Here is a 21822-nt window from a genome sequence, read left to right as displayed (position 1 = left end):
CCTGTGTTTCGGGTCCTCATCTGTCCGCTCGATTTTAATTTTGTTGCTCTTCTTTGCTTACTATATTGTGTATCGATCTTATCGTCAAAACTAGTAATTCTGTGGCTGTATTAGGACAAAAGGCTAACTAGCCTAGGTAACTGAATTTTTATGAGCCACTGGCGAAAGACGCGAGAAAGGTTCAAGACCTATACACCGCAGGTAATTATTCAGTAGTTATAGTTTAACTGGTCAAGACTCAAGCTATATTCCCCAAAGGAATGGTCCAATAGCTCGGCCCTGGGGAACTGAACCATGTCTATGTCGGTGAGAGATGGAAGTCCAAAGGAAGGCAGGATCTGCTCGTAAGCTAAATCTTCAGTTTGAGACTGAGCCCGGTGACCGTTTCCGGAATTATATTGTTCGACAGCTGCAGGACAGTCTTTTGTCGCGTCAGCCTTGAAGGGTAGGTGGATTCGCCGGCGCACTAACCTTGGCCACTCAGTTGTTGGGAAACACGTCTGATGAACTTTGCACAATTGTACACCATACGGTTGTCCCTGTCTAACTTGTCTAGAGCTTCTACAGCTTGATTCAGAGGGCCCTGAACGGAGTTCTGAGTAGCGTCGTCGTTGATATAGACTCCATGCTGATCCAACACGGAGCTGCCAAGGACCACCAAAGCTGAATTGAATACTGATTGTGACTCAGTCAGTAAATACCCTACCGGTGTACACCAGGTATTACGTACCATGGAACAATGTGAAGAACCAGACATCCAATTTGTTGTAGGATGGATTGGGCGAGCTGAGAACTGCATGCACTATCTCAATTGTATTCTCGGCAGACCGTATGCACTCGTGGGCCTCGGCCATCGCAAGCTGAATCCTATACGGTAAAGGACCCCCCGCTGCGGGCCGTTTCATGGTCAAGTAACGGAGCGTGGTACACAGTAGTGGTCGATGGATTAGAATATTGACAAAATGATACCGGAGCGTAAGAATAACTCTCAGCCGGTCTGAATCTGAGCTCTCACTTCTAGAGAGACCACTAGATTCTGGCTCACAAAGAGCCAGATATGATGGTAAACTGGAACGCCATCGCCGAAGCTCCTGTCGCATCGCACTTGCCGCCTGAATGGCGGTACTGTCGTCCATATCGTGACCACGAACTCCAAGATTCTGGCCGTATTGTGTGGCGACGGATCGACCCACGATCTGGAGCAGACGCACTGTAGCATCCAGAAATGCCGTGTGAGTGTCTGCGTCATTCGACTGACGTTTTGTTGTTTGCATCGTGGGCCATGCTGATGGCATCTTCACCACGATGTACTCATCTGGTATTGCCGGCGGACGTCCACATGTGACGCTTTGGATTTTATCCAAACAGTATATCGTAAGCCAGGTACGCCGGCGGATCTCCTGCTGTACCGGGTGAAGGCCTTGTGTTGATTGCTCGGAATGTAAGCCCAAAGCCATTGCTGTTCGTACAAGCATACCATGCACTGTCCAAGTTTGGATTGGCCTTTGTGTACCCTGAAGATAGAGTGCGGCCAGCAAGAGGTATTGCACAATGGAAAGGCTGACTGTTCGCATTGACAAGTCGCGGCAAAGTGATACCGCCCGTTGGAAAAACACGTACGACCTTCTGCAGCGGTGCTTTGCCGAAGCTTCTGCAGTTTGATCAATGTGGGTAGCCATTGCGAAGGTCATGTTAAGCACGCCGAGCCAGCCTCTCCCGGCTTTAACAAAACCGCTGGTCTTGCACTCATTATAGGTTTCCCTAAATGTCGGTTCATGGAGAAATGGGAAGAGACAACCATATGCGTTGAAGTAGGTGCTGAGCAACGCATCCATCTCTCCTTCAGGGGGTAGGGTTGTGGGTGAGATAGGCATATTCTTGGGAGATTCCATAATTGGCGGTGATTGCTGCCGAGAGTCTGGAGCGGCATTGCACTCGGAAGAGTTATTTTCTGTGCATGGCGCCTTCATTCCGTTGTGCCTGGTCTTCGAAACCACGGACATTGCCTCTAGAAGGCAACGCGTGAATACAATGCTAGAAGAATCGCCGTAAAATGCCGGGGTTGGTTCATCCACGAATTCAATCGCAAGCCCATCTGTCTTTGTATCGTCTGAACCTGGGTCCTCCATGTTGAGCGCATTGAGATGAATCCCATCTTGTACCTGTCCAACAGTGCTGACGCTCCCGATTCGTACAGAAGATGCTTCCTCTTTATTTGCTGCGCATGAAGCGAGGTGGCCCGTCAGCAAGTCGTCATGTCGTTGCAAAACGCACTCGACGTCCTTAAGCCGCTGTTCAAGGTCTGAAACGTAGTCTTTGCGCACCAGGAGATTTGTTGAGGCATCGGATGGCTCGTAATGACACTCTATTGCGAGAGATGTGCATGATGAACATGACGGGCGCCGCCCATCGCATCTGGAAAAGCGTTTCTTTCAGCAAAGCGTCCAGCCTGTCGGCGACACTCATATCGGGGTCTTACTGACCTTGACTTCCGGGCGCGGCACGCACTGCACGCCAAAGAAACACGTCGCCGTTTCGCCAGCGGCTCGCCTTCTTTATACGCTCGGGCGACATTGCCCGGTTGCTGAGATACCATTGATGCCATTTGAGTTAGGAAAGGCCCCAATGGAGCATTCGGAACACGGCTTCATGACATTCGAAGGACAGTATGTCCCCCGGAAATGGGGGTTTGTTTAATAGTCGTCGATTACCCATTATCTCCGTGTGACTGTGCGGGGAAGCGGAGTAAACTGATAAGGCCATGTTAAGAGACCCTTGGTGATGTCTCCTAGGGTTCTCTGCTCCACGTGCTCTGCCTCTTTCCAGGCCAATCCTCCTCGTCACTGATAGGCCGAGAGCAAGCAAGGTGCTGGCCCAAACGGCCGTTGACTGGTCGGACTGTATCGAATTTCCACTCGCAGCACTAGTTCCCGCTGACAAAGCGGACAGAAGCTGCCCTTCGTTAACTTATCATCCACTGAGTGGAGCGAACGAAAGCCGAGGCCAACAAGACTGCAGAATGAGCTATATCCGAATTGTTGGAGACCCGGATCATTGGCATGAGTGGCAGCTCTGCGGGGCTTGAAGCGTATGCCTCTACACACTTGATGGGCGCAATGAGGGAAATCTGGAGGCTTGAATAGAGGATTGCCGCGACGGGAGTCAGTATACTTCTCTCTGAGAGTTTTCAGTGAGGGAGCACGCTCAGGGTGTACTTGTTGAGAGACCGGGAGTAGAACGATAGCTTTAGACCTCAAAAATCAAATTACCCATGATTACGGAATAATATTCATGATTCCGGCTTCCACTTTCCAGGCGGATGTCACAAAATGTCTAATTGGATGGACTTGTTCCAAGGCGATAGAGGAACTGCGAATGAGCCTACGTGGGGACCCCTTACGACGATTGAGGGGCAGCCAGATGCCAATTCCAGATCTATGATATAAAGGCTCGCTAAATATGCCCAATAATTCATTTTCTAGCTCAATCCAAGGTTCCAACTGTCATCGGTTTTTCCAGTTCTCTTGCATGCGCAGTACCAAGATGGCACAGGCTACATGGCAGGAGAAGGTCGAGATCAAAATATCTCAAGCCAGGGCCAACATTCCATCGGAGTGGCGTCTCCCGGACTGCTACCTGGGGCTATCGCAGGACACCTCTCAAGCCGTTCTGGATATCCCTTGTCGTTGCGGGATTCTAACTGACAGAGAGATTCATATCACTGAGGACTTCGATGCAACTGCTTTACTTGAGAAACTTGGCTCTCGCGAGTTCAGTGCAGTTGAAGTTACTACCGCGTTCTGCAAGCGTGCAGCAATTGCCCACCAGCTGACCTCATGTCTAACGGAGACGTTCTTCGACATGGCCCTCCGCAGGGCTCAAGAGTTGGACGACCACCTCGCGGCCACTGGAGAGAGAATAGGACCTCTCCATGGCCTCCCTATCAGCGTCAAAGAATGCTACAATGTTGCTGGTGTGCCAACCACTATGGGGCTTGTCTCCTTCCTCGACCGGCCGCCACAACAGACAAACTCTGTCTTGGTGGATGTTTTGCTAGCAGCTGGGGCGGTCTTCTATGTTAAAACAAATATCCCGCAGACAATGATGACGCTCGACTCGCATAATAATGTTTTTGGCCGGACCCTGAATCCGCATCGCTTGAACCTCACGGCTGGTGGAAGTACCGGTGGTGAGGGCGCACTACTCGCCATGCGAGGATCTCTCCTTGGGATCGGAACAGACTTTGCTGGGTCAATCCGTGTACCGGCGCTGTGCTGTGGAATTGTTGGCTTCAAACCTTCGGCAAGCCGGGTCCCCTACGGTGGTATAATGTCCGCGGCAAGGCCTGGCATGGCAGGCTTCCTACCCTGTGCTGGTCCCCTCTGCCACACTGTCCGGGACGCCGAGCTGCTGCTAAAAGTCGTGTTAAATTCAAATGCTGCGGACCTAGACGATAATGTGTTGGGCGTTCCATGGAATGCTGCGCGTCAGAAACCGTCGCTCCGGGTCGGTGTGTTGCCGGAAGACCCTTTGTACCCTCTGCATCCTCCAATGCAGCGTACTCTCAATAGAGCAGTGGCTAAGCTGATAGCCGCGGGGCATGAAGTGGTCGACATTTCAAAGCAAATGCCATCCATCTCCGAAGCGAAAGACGTGGCCTTTCGGTTCTTTAACATGGACCCCGCGCGCACCGCGTTGACTCACGTCACCAAAGGTGGTGAACCGTTTATCCCGTCGCTGAAATCGACATATGATCTTGACCGGAGTGCTCCAGAGCCTCAGCTTCTGGAACTGTATGAGCTGAATGTGGCCAAGGCTAGGCTCCTCACACCAATGAGGCAGGTATTCGTTGAGAACAAGGTGGACGTCATTATTGGCCCCGCCTACCAGAGCTGCGCTGTACCCCATGACACTTACGGTGTAGCCACATACACTGTGTTCTGCAATCTCTTTAACGTACGTGAAACTCACAGCAAAACTTTTGGCCCCCATCTAAACTTTCCACAGAACCCAGCTCTTGTCATACCGTTTGGAAAGGCAAACGCAGCCCAAGACGCCGAGTATATCCGGGATGTTCCGTACACGCCGCAGTGTAGGTTTCAAGCGTGCCCTAATGATTTCACCTACTAAGTGGCGACAGATAAACCAAAGGAAGTTGAAGGCGCACCTTGCCATATCCAGGTGATAGGGAGACCTATGAGGGATGAAGATCTCATACAAGATGCCTTCATTATTGAAAGGCTGTTGCAAGGTTAATCCCAGTAACATAGCTGAACTGGCCATTGCTACTACTGTGTTCTAGGTTCATATACATGAAGATATAAATAAAACTTCAATGTACAACGCCAAAAAGACCAGAGAACTAAGTGCAGAGCTTGTTAATATATCTTTAGAGTAAGGAGGCATTTTAGTAGCTCGTTTTTGGAAATTAGAAAACAAGGATAGCTAAAGCTAGTTTCGTTAAGTATGAAGCTGTAATCCTCCAGAATCTTGTTAATCCTAATTATATATAACTGAGTAAAAGATTTGTGGGTAATACCACCACCACTAGTTGTTCATAGAAGCTGTCCGGTCATACTGCAGCTCACCCGACATAGCTGGCCTTCTTCATCGTGTCTTACCACACCACCAGAACTGATATATATCGCAGCATGATCAGGGCTATAATATACATCTATATACTATATAATGACGGTTATGTAGCTTTAGTAATACAGATTATAATATATAAATCTGTGATAACATCCCGAGTTCGGTCCATATTGATGACACTTTGCGGTCCAAACACTCCAAGCATTCGCGAGAACGGATGAGCAAGAACTGCCAATGACTATCACACCGTGCGTTTTAGAAAGTGTCTATAAAAACATCACAATATACTGATATCAGCCGTTTGTTGGCTGAGGTTTCAAAAGCAGCGGGGAGGCGCACTCCTAACGCCATCCCATTAGGGGTTACGGATATATTCAGTCCCTTAATGCCAAGCTGGAGTAGTGGTTAGCATGCGGGACACGCCGAATTTCAGGATGCATTGCTGCACTCTAGGGTTCGTGCCTCTCGGTGATGTGGAGACTTGATGTGAAAACGAGTCTGTTGACATGTACAATGTATTGTGGCAGTTGCTTCCATTTCCATATTTGTTGGACCGTCGCGTATGGTTGAGGCTTGGTGTTCTGTCGTTTATGATCAATGACTTTTCTTTAAATAGCCTTCTGGACAACGTTGCTTGGGCCTTGTTAAACCGGATCGAGGGAGGTTTAGTGAAACTGGGCTATTAGTGGAGATCAATATTTACAGCGGGCATGGAGACATTCCCTGGTGGCCACTAAGCAGGGGTCGCAGCTTGTCGGCGTCCCAAAACAGTCTAATCTCTCGTCACTTGGTGGAGCTTATTTGTTAGTTGAGTGAACTGCGGGATCAGTCATGAGGTTTCTTGAGTCAGAAGTGCGCCTTTATTGAGTCATCACTCATTCTTGAACTGCCTGGGTATTAGATCGCATTAAGTGGTTGCGTACGTCGAAATTTAGTGGATTTCTGCTTGCACCTCTCGGCCACCATGGCCATTATCAGTGTACAAGCACAATCTTATAATAAGATCAAATCCCTAAAGTTAAAGTCCATGAGATTTCGCAGTATCTTCCGGGGGTCTCTTTATGGGGATTTGTTTTTCACCACAAATTACAGAAAATGACCCGCTTGACTGCCAACATTACAGTCACTGCAACCCATGTAGTGTGCAGTCAAAATCAGATTTCCATCCAAGATCCGTTTGTTCTGGGACCCTTTGATCAACTTGGTCATTTCGCTACCCCGATTAATGCAGTATGGATCTATGAACCCTTGCCCTCCGTTGATTTGATTCCGTTGGAGAGGTTGCACAAAGCCATCAGCCATCTTCTCGACTATTATCCTCATTTGACAGGCCGGATACATATCAACCCCGATACCGATGTCCGTTCCATCACCAGACTAGGCACTGGAATACACTTGCTTGAAGCTTACTGTGATACCCCGCTTCAATCTTTCACCCACAGATCGCCAGAATCAGATCGGGCCCTCAGTATCTTTGATCTCCCAGGCGGGGGCAATGCCCTACTCGCGCCATGGGATATGTCTCCTGAAGGAGCACAGAGGGATCCGGTCTTTACCATTCAACCGACAGTGTTCGCATGTTCTGCCGTGGCAATTGGGGTGAGGGTTTCGCACGTTGTTTGCGCGGCTGGCGGCTTCCTGGGCTTGGATCAGGACTTAGCTGAGATATATCGAGCCACCGACCCAGTCATCGGACGGCCAATTAAGTTGACATCACCGCCATATCTACCACCATTTATGGTCAATCAGATGCTGCACATGACTGTTGACGAACAAAGGAAGGCATTAAGTGTGTGGCCAGCAGGATACTCGCTGCGAGATCACAACGCTGCCGCTGAAACCCATGCTGAAAGCGAAGCCCAATTCCAGCAGAGCTTGAACAACGACCCCATTGTGGGACGAAGTCTGCGATTCTCGCCTTCAGCACTCGCCACCCTCAAAAGCCACGCAGTTGATCCAGATAGCGGCAGCGCCCGGGTGTCAGCGTTCACTGCATTGTCAGCACACTTCTGGCAGCGCACACACCTCGCTCGACTCGCACAAGCCCATTCTTGCTCCAGTGAGAAGACATCAGTCTTCTCGAGCTCTGCATTTGGTACCAGTGTGAACTTCGTACCGCATCTCGGCTTGCCTCAGCGATCCTTTGGGAACACCTTGGTGACTCCAGTTATAGAACTACAGTCCATGAAGCTCGCGCAAGCACCACTCTGGGAGATCGCAAAGATCATCGCCATCTCGATTCGCCACATCTCTGTGGATGAGACGCAGAAGTTGGGAAGTTGGATTGCAGCCCAGCCCAAAAAGGCACATATTAAACTTGACTTTCCGTGCACCCCGGCCTCATTTATCGCGACGGGATGGCATCGCTTTCCGCTCTACTCAGGTGCCGAGCTTGATGTGACTCCCACATTTGCCAGTCCGGTTCCTATGGATTCTCTGTTTGACGGTATGGTCGTTTTTGTGGAGCCTAAGGCTAAGGATGATAGTATCGAAGCCGTCGCCTCTATGAGAGCTTCAACCTGGGAGTTTCTTGATAGGGATGAAGAGTTCATCAATACGTGGGATGCAACAGGATGATATACTGTATTTTAATCAAGAGCGAGCAGAGTTCATTATATGCAGGTAAGAGGCCGAAGCAGTCAGCCACGAAGCTTAATATACTATTTTATTAATATAACAGCTTCATGAATATTCTACGCCTAATTAGTTGGAATAATAAGGGAATGATGCGGACGGAAGAAGAGTAATGGGATTGCTGCTTCCCTGTGATCTCAGGTACAATGGTTATAGCTATCTTCAATCAAACACGGTCTCTAATAGACAGGCGCTCTCTGCGCCTCGTCTTTCTCAAGCCTAATCCCAACCTTTAACGTTCTCCCCATGTTCACATTGATATTAACACCTCTAACAGAAGTATATCATGTAGCTGTGTAATTGCTCCAGACAAAGTCACCAAGGAATCCCTGCAATAACATGGAATATATCAAAGCAGCAATTCGAAGGACATCTTCTCCATTCTCTCTGTCATTCTTCAGCTCAAGTAGTCTGATACTCGCAATTCCTCAACACCAAAATGTTCCAAACAGATTGCCCCCAATACGGCCAGGACGAGTCAGAAAAACCCATCGACACGCCATATCCCTCATAAACTATCGACTCCCATTAATGTCAAAGCTCGATGCTCTGCTCCTACTTAACTTAGGCAAGGAAGACATCACCATCCAAATCTCCTCTATTCCAAGTACGCGTGTGTTGCGAAAATCCTAGTGTTACACATAAACCAAAGACCTAGCAATTTCTCCGGATTTGCATAGCTCAGGAATATATGTCGATAAACACAGAGGGCCACAGAACCTTGGGCCAAGGTCTTCTATCCCATTTAGATAGTCTATGCCATTTAAGTTGGCGGAACAGTCTTGCACATCCTTAGGATGCTGGTAGAGCGTAGAAAGACGCGGAAACTCCCTATCACATTCAGGGCAGAGATATTTCTATCTACCCCCTTCATAACCATTAACTTTATATATCCAGCTTTAGTTCCACTTGTAAAATAGATTATTAATCATCTCCTTATCTATAGTTACCTAGTTAGTTGTAGCGGCTGAGTGATCCGTGATTTTCCAGACCGCCAGGCTAAGCCCGATCGGGACCGCCTCAGCCAACGTCCAACTCGCTCGTCCTTGCGGTCACTCTCTCTCGCGCTTGTTGCGACCGTCCACGGAGCAATCATCCTCCCTTTCCTACTTGTTCGCTGCTTAGGAATCTATTTCCGTCTGCTTGGCTTGTTTTTTGTGCCCCTCCTTGCTGTGATTTCTTTTCTTTCACGTCGCTCCTTTCCGACCAAGCTCCGGTGCGCGACGTCCCACCTTCGTCTGCTGGCGGCTAGCTCCCCATTACCACCGCGGTTCTGAAGGGTTCTGGAATCTGGTCTTGGTTGATCTTGTTTTCGCCTTTCAATTGAACATATTTTCCAACGGTATTCGGCGTTGTTGACTAGAGCCGCTGCTATTCTTTGTTCTGACGTCGACTCAACGTGGTTTTGTTCGGTACCTGACTGTGTGACGACACTTGGTCTGTTTCAGTGACCACTGGAATAATTGCCCGCATTAAACTCTTGCTGTAGCAAGACAGCAAAGTCCCAAGTGGTGGAGTCGAATTCAGCAGCTTATACTTCAGAAAGTGGTACTGCGAGTCAGTAATGGCGGCAGCAATGGTACCTCTGGAGGCGGCCTTGAGCGGTGCAATCGGTTCGCGGTAAGTAACAAATGACAACGTCCCTGCATAATGCAAGTGTTAGGGGTTGCTTTTATCAGCCACTGGTCTGATGGAACTCCCACAGCCAGAAGCTATGACCAGGAGCCACCGGAACTAACTCAAATGTCTTTTATAGCGTTCGCATCAGCACCAATCCGGCCTCGTCCACGATCGAGGGCACTCTTTTCACAGCTTGCCCAATCACCAACCTTGTCGCTATCAATACCGCCGACGGTAAACAGACTCAAGCGGGGGACTATCACCTTATTCCCATCTCCCGGATACAGTCCTTCCAGATCGTTTCTCTCGCCCCATCCTCTCAGACCGCTGAATCGACCACCTTCACCGATGCTGTCCCGCCACTGCATGCTCTGGATACCCGTGCTCTGAAAAACCGGGAGGCCAATGCTGTGGCGAAGATCCAAGAGGGCGAGGCGCGCCGTGGCAAGGGCGTCACACGAGAAGCCCAGGATCTCTTCGATGCGTTTAGTCGCACGATGCCCACGAGGTGGGATGGTGCGAGTATCATTGTGGCCGACGCGGTTGTGATTGCGCCTCCCTACCGCGTGGACGACTGCCGACCACTGGTTGCAGGTGACACAGCTGCCCTTGCCCGGGTACGCAAGGTGGTACGTCATCATTCTTATTCCAAGGAATTTCCCGCATGATATTAACAGATATATAGCTTGAAATGGAACGCAAGAAGATCGAACTACGAAATGCTAGCGCAACAATAGGATCGTCAAATGCTTTTGCTCGTTCGGGAGGTGCCTCAAAGGACACCCGCAACTCGGGCAATCCCCCTCCGACTTCCGGGCCTGGAGCTGCTGGACCAAGGAAAGGAGGTTGAAATCGGACCCTTACTCCCCGTGCAGTAGCGGGGGCTTGGAGCCGCGCGGCACCGCATCCAGTGGAGCCCGCAATAACCCAAACTGAGAAACAAACGCATCCTAGGATGCTGAACCCATATACACACATCATGCATGAAGCGTGCATTTTCGAGAATGACAGAAGCGAAGTCACCAGTGAAGCGACAAGGCGGGCGGCAGACACTGATAACTTACTCTTGATCAACAATCTAGGATATCACCTAGGTAGAAGCTCCCGGTACGAGCCCGACAGATAGGACTGGGCGTCCCTGGACAAGTTATGGATTGAGTGACAATGTTCAGGCCGGGCTCGACTAGTCTTATTAGTGTTCTGTCGTGGCCTCTACCGGTATCGAATATCAACTTGACAACCTTACAATTACTTTTACCCCTTCCCGTAAGGTCTACGAGACGTAACCAACACCGTAGCCAAGGAAGGCACGCGTATCAGTACATAGCAGGAAAGTATGACTATTAGTGGAGAGATATCTGAAGCTGGCAGCGAGCAACTATCAGGCACGCAAGCAGTAATTTAAGGTGATCCTGATGGCTTTCTGATGAAACTCACCGGATCTTGTGGTTTTGACTGATATATATAGGGGTAGATGTCATAACGTGACGGCGGTCTACAGTTTGCCAGAATCTTCTGCAGGATGGCGATCCTATACCGGTACTGGACTACCGAGCGGCATCCCGTCAGATCTGATCTCTCACCTCGATGCTGCAGAAGGCCCCACGCCTTCCCTCGTGTCTCGTCCTGACTGGATCCGTAAACGCAGTCGTCATTTCACCGTTTCCTCCAGCTGCGGTTACAGGGTGTTCAAGGTCAATCGGGGCCGCTTCAAATACTGTCTCTTTCCTGCGTCTCGACTCTGAGCCCTCCCTCTTCTTCTCTTCACCTGTGCATGCAGTACCTATACGTACCAGAATCCACCACATCTGCTGAGCCTGTTGAAAATGAATGCCAACGGTACTGTACCCCGTACACTCCCCCTCTGACAGACGGCTGCTTCATAGGATCTTGCGTCTGACTGGTGGATATCCCAGGAGCTGTCGATCATCTGGTAACCCAGGGGTTCACCAGAGCAGCAGTATACTCCGTGACAGCCGCTGATTTTGCCGCACAGGGCGGCGACTGGCAAGTGAGTTGGAGAACTCTAATATCTTTACTTGCTTATCTAAATATAGAGATATAGGCGGGCCCTTCCGATATCCGGCTTCTCATCGATGGCTTCTCCGACCCGGACAATGTCGTTGACAGAGACTTCACAATAAACGGTTCCCAGTACACCCTGGAGGTCAGAGACGAGACCTTGCTTTATTGTCCGTCGGTAAGTTTATTTTGGTTTTTCTTTTCATTCTTCCACTACCATACCTACAACCTAGTGTCTATCTAGTGTTTGGCACTGTACTGACCGTATAGGACGCCGATACCATCCTATTTGCACACAAGAACGGCGAGTCCATTGTCCTCGGGGAGTTTATCGTTGGCGCTCTGTCTCTGAAAGAAGCAGAGCTGAATATCAAGGAGGTTGCGTATGTGATGGCGACGAAACGACCATGAATTAGTTAATAGGTGGGTAGAACTACCCAGGGTTTAATATGGAGGATTTGGATATTATTAGTAGTGTAGAAAAGTGTGCTTTGGAACTGCGATGAAAAAAAGGAGCGGGGCGCCATTTCATTTGGGGATTGATTTCTCATCTGGAGGAAAAGAAGAGGACATTTTATATCCACAGTCTCCGTCGTGTCTCTTCCTCACTGGCCGCAGGGAACCGGGAATATGCACGGTGGCACAATCACCTGCAGGTATTGTTGGGCCGCCGATCAGTTTTAGCCACCACTGAATAGTTACAATAATATTAATAGCTTCAAGTTCACTTTAATTATAAAGTACCAGTATAACAGACCCCTGGGCTAAAGAATAATCGAATTGAATCAAGTCCACCAAACATCTCGCTATCACGGCTTCCCACCACGAATAACCCTCGCCAAATCCGCAAACGCAGCGCGGCGCTTATCAATAATCTCATGGAACGTCTCAGCGGATCCGATACTCCCAATGACAATCTGGTCTTTCCCTTCGACTAGACCTTCGTACGCTTGCTGCGTGAATGCGTCAAGGGGCATGCCCATCCCACGACCGGCTTCTTCGCCCATGTAGTCGTGTAGTTCAGCTAGATTATACATGGTTAGTACGGTATTCGCATGTGTATTTATGGGGTGGATTTGCTTACTCTGCACAGGAGGGGGAGATATCTCGATAACCTTCGTTTTTGAATGGCGTAGCTGCTCTCGTAGACAGAGTGTGAAGGCGTTTAGGGCTGCCTTTGATGCCGAGTATGCAGGGAGAGAGGCTGCAGGGATAATGGCGAGGTTTGAGCCGGTGCTATATCTATAGTTAGTATGGTATCATCATAATATTGCAAGAAAAGGCCGACTTACAAGACAAATGATGTAGGGTTGGGATTCTTCTTGAAATACGGCAAAAAGGCATGCACCAGAGACACGAAGCTGGAGAAATTGACCTTGACTTCCTCGTGGAAACTGGCTAGGTCGAACTGCTGTGCACTGTCAAGCTCATACGGGTTCTGGATTCCCGCATTCAGAAAAAGACAGTCGATATCGGGGGATTTGGCAATGACGCTGTAATGCTCCGCATTAACACAGCTTCCACCATAAATAGCATGGAGATGAACATACTCCGCGGCAAATCGGGGGATATCTTCCAGTCGAGCAATATCAAACGCCACGCCTTTGGCATTTTCATGCCCGTGCGAATTGACAAACTCGTCTAGTCTTTCTTGACGCCGACCGACAACTGTGACCTTTATGCCGGCTTCAATTAGTCTTGACGCCAGGGCCCGGCCAATGCCGGAGGTGGCGCCGATAGCCAGACAGTGCTTATACGGGAAGGACATGGTGGAGGAAGGATGTGGTTTCGTTGATTTCGATGAATATGCTAAATATGTATAGTTATCATGGGGGTCATGCACACTAAATATATGAGAGGGCCCCTGTGAGACTCTGGTTGAGAGATGGGCCCGAGTGGGCTTAGGGTTATCCCCGCGGACTTAGGACGGACTCGGCTGCGGACTCCGATGGCCTCTCGCAAGCATTATGTGTAGTCATGTTATGGCCTCTGGCGTTACATAAACTATTTTTTTTATTTCACGCTATTTCGGACACGAATAATTCTATATAATGCAGAAGGATATATAGTGACTAACGGTGAGGCAAATCAAGAGCAGGAAGCAAAACAAGCAGTAAAGCAAGACAAAACAACGCTGCCTGGTACTATAATTCAACCCCCATTGTATATTTGTTCTCCTGTCAAGTGAAAGTCTCCTTTTGGCCAGTCTTCCTTATCGACCTTGTCGCGTTTTATGTACCGTGCTGTCATTGCAAAGCGCAGTTTCCCATTGCCCTTCACACTAACGGCATGCTGGATTCGGCGTCAGTGCTCAACATCTGGACATGGAATTCTCACGCATACTTCATAGTATTGTTGTAACTTTTCCCCATGCATCACAACCATATCCCCGTGATTCAACTCCATCTTGATCAGATCGGGCGGCGACCCACGGCTCTCCTTCTCTGGAATCGACTTATACATTTCCCACCATGCGTTCTTGTATTCTTGCCACCACTCTCGGTATGTCTTAGGATTTTTCTCCTTACCAAATCTTTCAGCCTTCCATTTTTCGTACTCCTCTTTGTTTTCGGGAAGCTTGTTGTACCCCGCAGTTTCCGGAAGGTTATAGAAATTTTTCTTAAGTTCCAGGCGTTTTTCGTAGTTCTCGCACTTTGGAAGGACTGGGTCTATATCAAGCAGCCTGTGACTCTTTTTAATGAAGCCATGATAATATCTGTACTTCATTCGTATACTCATGGTGGAAGGTGCGCCGAGGGAGAGGGACGCGATTGTCGGTCCAAGGGAGTCTTCACCGTCGTCATGATACTAGACAGATAGAATAAGCAAATCAGCCTTCTGTTTGCGAAATAATCAGCTGGTTAATTGGAATGAGGGAGCCTCACGCCGATCTTTTGGCCTTCTCCATACCCCAGCACGAGAAGCTCGTTGGGACATTCTGTGGTATGCCCCTTGCTCGCAACAGCACGCTGCGTGGCCCATGTTAAGCGGCCAAGAACCCGATGTATAGCATCACAGGCGCCATTAAAGGCCAGCGATGCAGAGGGAACGACGAATTTGTACGGTAGGCCCTATCTGAGGTCAATAGGGGGCCACATGTGGCGGCGAATACTCTTACATAGTTGACACCGAACTGGGCCTGGAGCGTGCCCTTGACTGCAAATCGGTGTTATCATCTGGCAAGCTGTACTTCAGGATACTGAATATACTAACCCATGGCCTGTATTAAAGGGAAGCGTCGAAGTCCAAGCTGGGTGTCTTGTAACTCTTTGAATAAGTCATTGGGACCTCCAGGGCGCTCGTTGATCTCCTTATTCGCCACAAAATGAACAATATAACCAGCACCCTCAACCTCATATGTATGTATTGTATAGGGTGCAAGCAGCGTGTCACTTATTTCTGGCTGAAGATAACCGGAGCTAGCCGATGAGTCGCGCCTGGGCTTGGCCGAACCCGTTCCAATCGCTTCTTCTAACGAGAGTGGCTGGAAACTAAGCCATTTCTGAAATGGACACTTGTTGGTAGTGTTGGCTGCAGCACTGGCGCCTTGATCTACACCGTCGTCTGCGCATTTCCAGCCCTCCCAGAACCGACGTGGTATGCACCTGCGACACGTAGGGCATACAATCCCTCTCATGGCTTCACGCGAAACATAAAAGTGTGGATCTTCCACTTCTTTCTTGGCTATTTCAGGTAGTCGGTCTGGCACCAGGCTGGGAGTATCTGACACACGTTTCAAAGGGGGAGCCCGGTATTCGAGGAAGGCGTCGTGGAACGTCAGGTCCATAGAATTGGTGATATCATGGCCGTTGATCTTCCAAAAGTCACCGCAATGGCGGTTCAGGCATGTCCAGCCTTGCTTGTATACCTGCATCTCCTTGGTAGTGCAAGTAGGGCACACTTTCTCCACGGGATGCATAGTGCGCTGTTCGTGTGGCATTGGATCGGGTGCGCCTTTCCTTGCCCACCAGCTCTTCTTCGAGATGTTCAACTTTTCGAAGCGTACCTTGTAAAAGACTTGGCCGTCCTGTTTCTCTGGCCACACCTTGGCAATTTGAAAGTAATCCATTACATTATAATGATGAGGAAGTTTCCGATTCAACAGGTTGTTCTTTCTTCCTGGTAACTAGTAAGATAAGACCCATGGAGACGAGGAGCTGACTTGCCTATAACGAGCCCGACCTCTTGATTGTTGATCTTGCTTTTCATAATACATCTAACGAGTAAGTTTGTTTCGTCTTGGCCTTTCTTCACAACAAGTTTTCCATTTTCTTTCTCGCTGCCACCGCCGCTACGAAAGTTAGCATTCGTAGTCGAGTGATTGTAGCAGCACCCACAGTCTCGTTATGACGACTTCATCGTCTACATAAGAGCGAGCCCCGCAGTCTTCGTTGATGAGAAGGCCCCAGCAATATTCGTCTTTGTAGTACATCCCAGCCTGGGTACTGTTGAACCACGGGATAGTACATGCAAGAGAGGCACGATCCTGGCTACCGTTAGCATAGCTCGCTTGTTGCCCAGAGTGTACAAACCTCAGCCCATGCCGGAGGAGCGCCGTCTACTTCTTCTAACACGGAAGGGTGGGAATCGGCCGTCGAGGCTTCGGTGACCGGTGTCTCAACGTCATTAGGAGTTTGGCCAGCGTCTGGGATATTAGCAGACTCTGAAGTAGTCTCATCAGTATCCGCCGCAGCGGATAGTCCTGGGACTGTCGCCGGTGTAGCAGCATTTCGGCCACTTCGACGTAGTTTGGTCGGCCTGTTAGGTCCAGGAGAGGACTGATTCCTCCGCTTGCGTGCCATTAGAGTTTCTTGCGGTAAATGAAATGTGGTATGATGGTGTCCTCGACGCACGGGTTCGGGATTTATAAGGCAGTAATGATAGGGATTGCCCCTGCAAATGGGATTGAGATGACGAGGAGATGGAGAATAGATGGAGCACTAGATAAGTAATGCACGAGATGGAGATGGTGATGATGGAGAGAAAGAAGAAAGTCAAAGAAAAGACAAAGCGAGCCACAAAGTCACGGGGAGGTCCTTCCCGATCGGGAACTGCCAGCCTGTGGCCCATTTTAAGTTCCTGACGGTGACTGGACGCACTTTCAGACTTTTCTTGTACGAGGTCCATGGTTTGTGAATTGTAGTGGAATACAATCACCCTGCAGGGATGTATCCACAGCTAGTCATGCCGGTACTGGCCCATTGTGATCCACTCAGGACTTGATAGCAGCGCCGCAGGAATAACCACAAAGATCAGGACACAGGGGCCAGAAACATTTCCCATAGCTCAGTCTCAAAGCCGATGTGATATCGGGACTTTGGTGTATCTGACGCGGCATGCACTTAGCACCAACAAGATGTCTTCGATGAATATATCGAACATGATGCTAGACGACCCAACTTGGTCTCGCGGAGCTCGGGGACCGCGGATAACGGATGGTGTCGATGATAAATGGGCCATCTGGAAGGGGTTTGTCTGTTGAATATCTTGATAGATGATGGTAGCAGGCCTGGCGACATCTTCCATCGAGTTTGCCCTTGCCCTTTGTACGGTCAGACCAAATCCGATGTCAACTGATTATGACATACCTTAAATTATTGTCCCCAAGGAAATGCGATATATAAACTCTGTCCCAAGAGTCCTTGTTACGTCACCGCCATGATTGCAGCCTCCGCCCTCAAGTCTGGGTATGGTCCGAGTCCTTCAATTGGAACAAGTTCTGCCCGGTTCCTGATGCTTGCATAGTGTCAGTCAGACGGAAGGAGGGTTAATAGGGGTACGAAGCTAGGAGGGGGGATGAACAGTGACGGAGAAGACTTACATTGTCCACAGCGGTATCCTATCGTGAAGATATTGGTGACCTCGTGATAGGGCATGGTCATCAGAAGCGAATGAGTAAATGTTTGTATCAGAACAAAAAGAAATATCTTGCTACTCTGAGAAATGAAGGCTTATTTATCCCTGAGATGCAGCACGCTAAGGACTAGCGAGATCCTTGTCCTACGTTGATGGAGCGAGTTGCCCCTCCATGCAAACGGCGTATTCCAACATTGCAATCTGGACACGGAAACAGTAACATTGAAAGTACTAAATGGGCGTACTTTATGCTCAAGGCATATCCTATAGCTAAGTAATTAAGTCAAAAGACCGACAAATAGACATATACAAAGACCCTAAGATACTATACAACATCCTACATCTGATACACCGATTCCAACGAATTCCACCCACATATCACATCAACACTTAATAATAAGCCTCAACGGCATCAATAACCTAGAAACCATTAGAACCGTCCCTACAGAAGAAACAACAAGAGTACTCACCACATTCGGGCTCAAAAACTCCTCCCCGTCACTCCCCGAGATAACACTAATAAACACCGAGTTGTCACCCACAACCAAGCTTCCCTTGGCGAAATCACAGGTGTAAACCTCTCCATTGCCTCTATACGCCCCACGGGTTACACCGCGCGAGTCAATCTCCGACGGCGACTCAGGCGCCTCACACTCATCCTCGTTTAGGGTAATCTGCGGCCGGCCCCCAGCAAAGGCAAGTGTCGTCGCAATCCTCACGGTAACGGTATCCGCCGAGATCTCCTCGTCGAGCGAGAACTGGATCTCGAAGTTATTGTTGACGGCCGTGAAGATCGCCATAGGGAACTCGGAGTCCTCTGCCGTGCCGACGACGAAGGGCGTGGGGTTCCAGTCGGCCATGCGCTCGTCGGAGGGGTGCATGCGGAGCTGCTTGTCTGCGTTTAGAAGACCGGTTGGCTTCCCGTCGTATTCGCCGATTTGGAAGATTGTCGTGCGTTCGGCGGTTATTATCTCGTTGGTTGCAGAGAGGGAGGCTGTGGCTGTTGCGCCGGCGGAGACGGCGACGGTTGTGGTTGCGGCGAGGAGTTCGTCTTGGTATAGCGCGACGGTGTAGGAGCCTTCCACGAGCTGAGGGGATGTGAAGGAGCCGTCCGAGGAATTGGTCCAGGACTGGTAGTCGTCGTTGTAGAAGTGGACGATGGCAGGGTGGGAGTCTGATGTGCCGCTGACGGAGCCCGATACGGCACCGCGCCCTGAGGGCCCGACGTACCCGTCTAATGCGAGGTCGTCGAAGAAGGAAGTGTCAAAGTCTGACCAAGAGGGGATGGTAGAGCCCGTGAAGGAGAGAATGTAGGGGCCGAAGAAGCCCGTTCGGAAGGCCTCTGTCTGCACGTGTCCGGAGTTCATGTAGTAGGTTACAGAGTGGTAGTCGCTGCCCAGGTTCAGGTCAATATCTCTGAAGAATGGACCGCCAGAGGACTTTTCGCGCGATCGGGTGTCGGACAGGAAGCAGGCGTGGACACTGCTGTCGGAAGTGTAGGCGCAGTAGACCGAGTCGTCGATGAAGCGTTGCGACGAGTAGAACTATTCTGTTAGTATTGACAAGAGAAGCGAGAATTTAGTACAATACCTTGCTGCGAGTCTGGCCATCGACGACGAATACATCACTGCCCTCTATGGCGTCTCCACCGCCAGTGATATCAGAAACTTCGCCTTCCTTATAAGCTTCAGGAAGGCCAACGAGACGCGCGATGTAGCGGAGTTCGCCGACAGCGGGTTGCGAGTTGGTGTTTGTGCCCATGTAGATTGCACTGAGGCCATTCTGGAAGACATAGTAGTGGGTCAAGTCAAAATCGTCGCTCTTGGCCGTGGCCGAAACAATGGCATAGTCCCCTGGTCCGGTTAGATATGACACTGGCGTTGGATGGAGACATACCTTCGGTAGTGTGAGAAACAGTGGTGTCACTTCCAAGACCAGAGGCAATATGGCTCAGAGTCTCAGCGTACTGATATTCGGTGTCTCGGTACTGAAGCGAGGAAATGGACCCGGTACTGTCAATGGTCACGACGAAGCCATCGTCGCCCTCAACGTCGACAACAATGCCATTGTCTGTTTCTTCGACAGTCAAAGCTGCCACAAGGGCGGCCGAAAGAAGAGTCGTCCAGAACAACATTTTCGTTAAAATGAACAGGAATGCTGGAGGTGTGGAAGACCGTTAGATCCCACAACACTTGCGAAACAGCCATTTATATAGCAAACCAACCCCATCGGCTCAACATTACCACGAAACGTCCCCGACGATCCTCCCCTTAACTCCAAGAAATAGATTAAGCAACGCGTCGCCAGGAACAATCGTGCTGATCGTCGGTAAAGGACCCGCTTATTGGAGGGATATTGCCGTTGCGGATAGATTAAATTAGGGCACGCCCGAAGCAGCTATTCCACATCGATTATAGACCAGCGCTTAAGCATTTCCATTTCTCGGTTTGGCTGACTCAAGCTCATCGGCAGAATTACTGACGACTTATTCATTGGCGCTGTTTTAGTGATTCCCCGATCCCTGCTATTTCTTGAGGAATGGTATCGCCCCGCTACCCCGGACTGGGACAGACTGAGGGGGACAATAGCGTCATATTGGTGAATACTGAAGAATAGATTCCGCTCGTCCGCTGTTCTCGCCATCATCTCGGGCTGTGTTGACCCGCAATGCTTGCTATTGTATACCGACGATACTATGATCTGCCATGCCCCATGGTATCATTCACTATTATTCAGTGACAAAAAGATATCTGCATAATACTGGAACTTAATATTCAAAGTGAGCCTTTGAATATAAAACTGTCTTAATGATAACCCCAAAGTCTCCAGATCTGGTTCATATTCTCAGCTCTTTTGCCTCCCAGTTTGCGAGGCAAAATGACCGGGCATACACAATGCTTGAGCAGTACTATGTTTCCCTCTAGGCCTAACCAAGGAGTAAGTTCCCTGTGTGCAGCAGCCCGGTTTGGCAACCTGGATTGCTGTCGTGAATTGGTTTCGATTGGAGCGGACATTGATTTCGATGGGCATCATACTGGGTCTCCGCTCGCGGAGGTCATTTCGCTTTCGTCGCTCAAGGTGGTGAAATATCTGACTAATGCAGGGGCCAGCATGGTATACTACAGCAGGCGAGAGTCCTACTAGAAGAGTGCATTTGTGCATGCCCACCGGCACCCTGGTATATATCGGTGGCTCCTCGTTGAGAGGTATACTGGAGTGGTAATATAATAAAAATATATATAATCAGTATAGACTGCTGTCAACTACCCTAGATAGACCTAACAACCCCCACGTACAGTCTCCGCCGTCCCAGCCCACTTCTCATAACTCTCACTGACAGTGCTATTATCCACGAAACCCACCCAAGTCCCCTGTCCAGAATGTTTCCTAAGCTTCGCCTCATCTGCACACCCTTCCTCCGGCCCCTCCGCCTCAACAGCAAACGCCAGGTCCAAATTCCCACTACTCGTCGCAGCCGCACCCTCCGTCCCATTCTGCGCCCACCGCAAACACTCCTCACACCGAAAGACCGTGGTGAAGGAATCTTTACTGACTTCTGATGCAATCGGCTTGATTGTTGCATTCCCCTCATACACACCAGGCAGGGTATACTCCGCCGTAAACCGCAAGGTCTGTTTCACATTCTGTTTGTCGTCTGCGTATGCAACGACGAGTAGGGCATTCGTCATTGACCCGCCGAGAGAAACGCCGCACCAGCCATTTGCAGGCGCGCATTTCATGTACCCAATGAACTCGGTAGCGTCGGTTTTTAGCGCATTGGAAGGCAAGGCAAGCCCGAATGTGAATGGGCCTGCGCCAGAAGTCTCGCCGATTTCCCAGGTGGAGAAGGTTATGTTTGTTTTTGGGTCTGTGTAGGGCTTTCCTTGGGGTGCTTGGGCTTGTGTAAGTGGCAGGACTGTGGTTTTGTTAGTGATGTGTTGTTAGGGCTGGGGATGGCAGCGTACGGGTGGAAAGGATGGCACAGAGGGCCAGGGTAATCTTGGTGAACGGGGTCATTTTGATAAGATGAGATATTTGACTGACTGACTCACTTTATCTTGGGAATTATTCAAGTAATATAGGCAGATGAGTATACTT

The 21822-nt window shown here is 49.7% G+C and overlaps 10 protein-coding genes across 10 annotated transcripts; 5 read left to right on the top strand and 5 right to left on the bottom strand.

Annotated features, from left to right (window-relative positions):
- Positions 1-209: 209 nt before the first annotated feature.
- Positions 210-2596, bottom strand: ASPVEDRAFT_136194 (uncharacterized protein; the record flags this gene model as incomplete). Its single annotated transcript, XM_040807273.1, has 4 exons — positions 210-409; positions 472-675; positions 731-2415; positions 2484-2596. 4 exons carry the CDS (start codon positions 2594-2596, stop codon positions 210-212), a joined length of 2202 nt encoding a protein of 733 aa, XP_040669957.1.
- Positions 2597-3543: 947 nt separating this feature from the next.
- On the top strand, positions 3544-5256 carry ASPVEDRAFT_135288 (uncharacterized protein; the record flags this gene model as incomplete). The annotated part of the gene is made up of 3 exons (XM_040807205.1): positions 3544-4956; positions 5008-5092; positions 5141-5256. 3 exons carry the CDS (start codon positions 3544-3546, stop codon positions 5254-5256), a joined length of 1614 nt encoding a protein of 537 aa, XP_040669956.1.
- Positions 5257-6558: 1302 nt separating this feature from the next.
- On the top strand, positions 6559-8367 carry ASPVEDRAFT_43655 (uncharacterized protein). The gene is made up of 2 exons (XM_040812873.1): positions 6559-8214; positions 8273-8367. The coding sequence occupies exon 1, from the start codon at positions 6688-6690 to the stop codon at positions 8167-8169; it is 1482 nt and encodes a 493-aa protein (XP_040669955.1). The 5' UTR covers positions 6559-6687; the 3' UTR covers positions 8170-8214; positions 8273-8367.
- A 1435-nt stretch (positions 8368-9802) lies between these two features.
- ASPVEDRAFT_109891 (anticodon-binding domain-containing protein) lies at positions 9803-10615 on the top strand (the record flags this gene model as incomplete). The annotated part of the gene is made up of 3 exons (XM_040805604.1): positions 9803-9846; positions 9983-10475; positions 10532-10615. Coding segments are annotated over 3 exons (621 nt in total), but the record flags the coding sequence as incomplete, so codon positions are not given.
- Positions 10616-11102: 487 nt separating this feature from the next.
- ASPVEDRAFT_43654 (uncharacterized protein) lies at positions 11103-11995 on the top strand. The gene is made up of 2 exons (XM_040812872.1): positions 11103-11857; positions 11904-11995. Exon 1 carries the CDS (start codon positions 11434-11436, stop codon positions 11659-11661), a length of 228 nt encoding a protein of 75 aa, XP_040669953.1. The 5' UTR covers positions 11103-11433; the 3' UTR covers positions 11662-11857; positions 11904-11995.
- Positions 11673-12279, top strand: ASPVEDRAFT_30661 (uncharacterized protein; the record flags this gene model as incomplete). The annotated part of the gene is made up of 4 exons (XM_040810372.1): positions 11673-11685; positions 11763-11857; positions 11912-12046; positions 12139-12279. The coding sequence occupies 4 exons, from the start codon at positions 11673-11675 to the stop codon at positions 12277-12279; spliced, it is 384 nt and encodes a 127-aa protein (XP_040669952.1).
- A 398-nt stretch (positions 12280-12677) lies between these two features.
- Positions 12678-13636, bottom strand: ASPVEDRAFT_135508 (oxidoreductase, short-chain dehydrogenase/reductase family; the record flags this gene model as incomplete). Its single annotated transcript, XM_040807222.1, has 4 exons — positions 12678-12892; positions 12953-13104; positions 13161-13361; positions 13419-13636. The coding sequence occupies 4 exons, from the start codon at positions 13634-13636 to the stop codon at positions 12678-12680; spliced, it is 786 nt and encodes a 261-aa protein (XP_040669951.1).
- Positions 13637-13897: 261 nt separating this feature from the next.
- ASPVEDRAFT_172120 (uncharacterized protein) lies at positions 13898-16582 on the bottom strand. The gene is made up of 8 exons (XM_040808719.1): positions 16401-16582; positions 16206-16354; positions 16031-16159; positions 15082-15983; positions 14987-15024; positions 14754-14939; positions 14212-14676; positions 13898-14160 (listed from the first exon to the last, which is right to left on the bottom strand). The coding sequence occupies exons 2-8, from the start codon at positions 16298-16300 to the stop codon at positions 14020-14022; spliced, it is 1956 nt and encodes a 651-aa protein (XP_040669950.1). The 5' UTR covers positions 16301-16354; positions 16401-16582; the 3' UTR covers positions 13898-14019.
- Positions 16583-18015: 1433 nt separating this feature from the next.
- ASPVEDRAFT_172117 (uncharacterized protein) lies at positions 18016-19858 on the bottom strand (the record flags this gene model as incomplete). The annotated part of the gene is made up of 4 exons (XM_040808718.1): positions 18016-18144; positions 18195-19268; positions 19315-19577; positions 19621-19858. The coding sequence occupies 4 exons, from the start codon at positions 19856-19858 to the stop codon at positions 18115-18117; spliced, it is 1605 nt and encodes a 534-aa protein (XP_040669949.1). The 3' UTR covers positions 18016-18114.
- Positions 19859-21002: 1144 nt separating this feature from the next.
- On the bottom strand, positions 21003-21741 carry ASPVEDRAFT_30657 (uncharacterized protein; the record flags this gene model as incomplete). The annotated part of the gene is made up of 2 exons (XM_040810371.1): positions 21003-21640; positions 21690-21741. The coding sequence occupies 2 exons, from the start codon at positions 21739-21741 to the stop codon at positions 21003-21005; spliced, it is 690 nt and encodes a 229-aa protein (XP_040669948.1).
- Between the last annotated feature and the right edge of the window lie 81 nt (positions 21742-21822).

Source organism: Aspergillus versicolor (genome assembly GCF_001890125.1).
Source record: "Aspergillus versicolor CBS 583.65 unplaced genomic scaffold ASPVEscaffold_7, whole genome shotgun sequence".
Lineage (NCBI taxonomy): Eukaryota > Fungi > Ascomycota > Eurotiomycetes > Eurotiales > Aspergillaceae > Aspergillus > Aspergillus versicolor.
The sequence above is the reverse complement of the archived record's forward strand: the minus strand, read 5'-3'. Positions and strand labels throughout refer to the sequence as shown.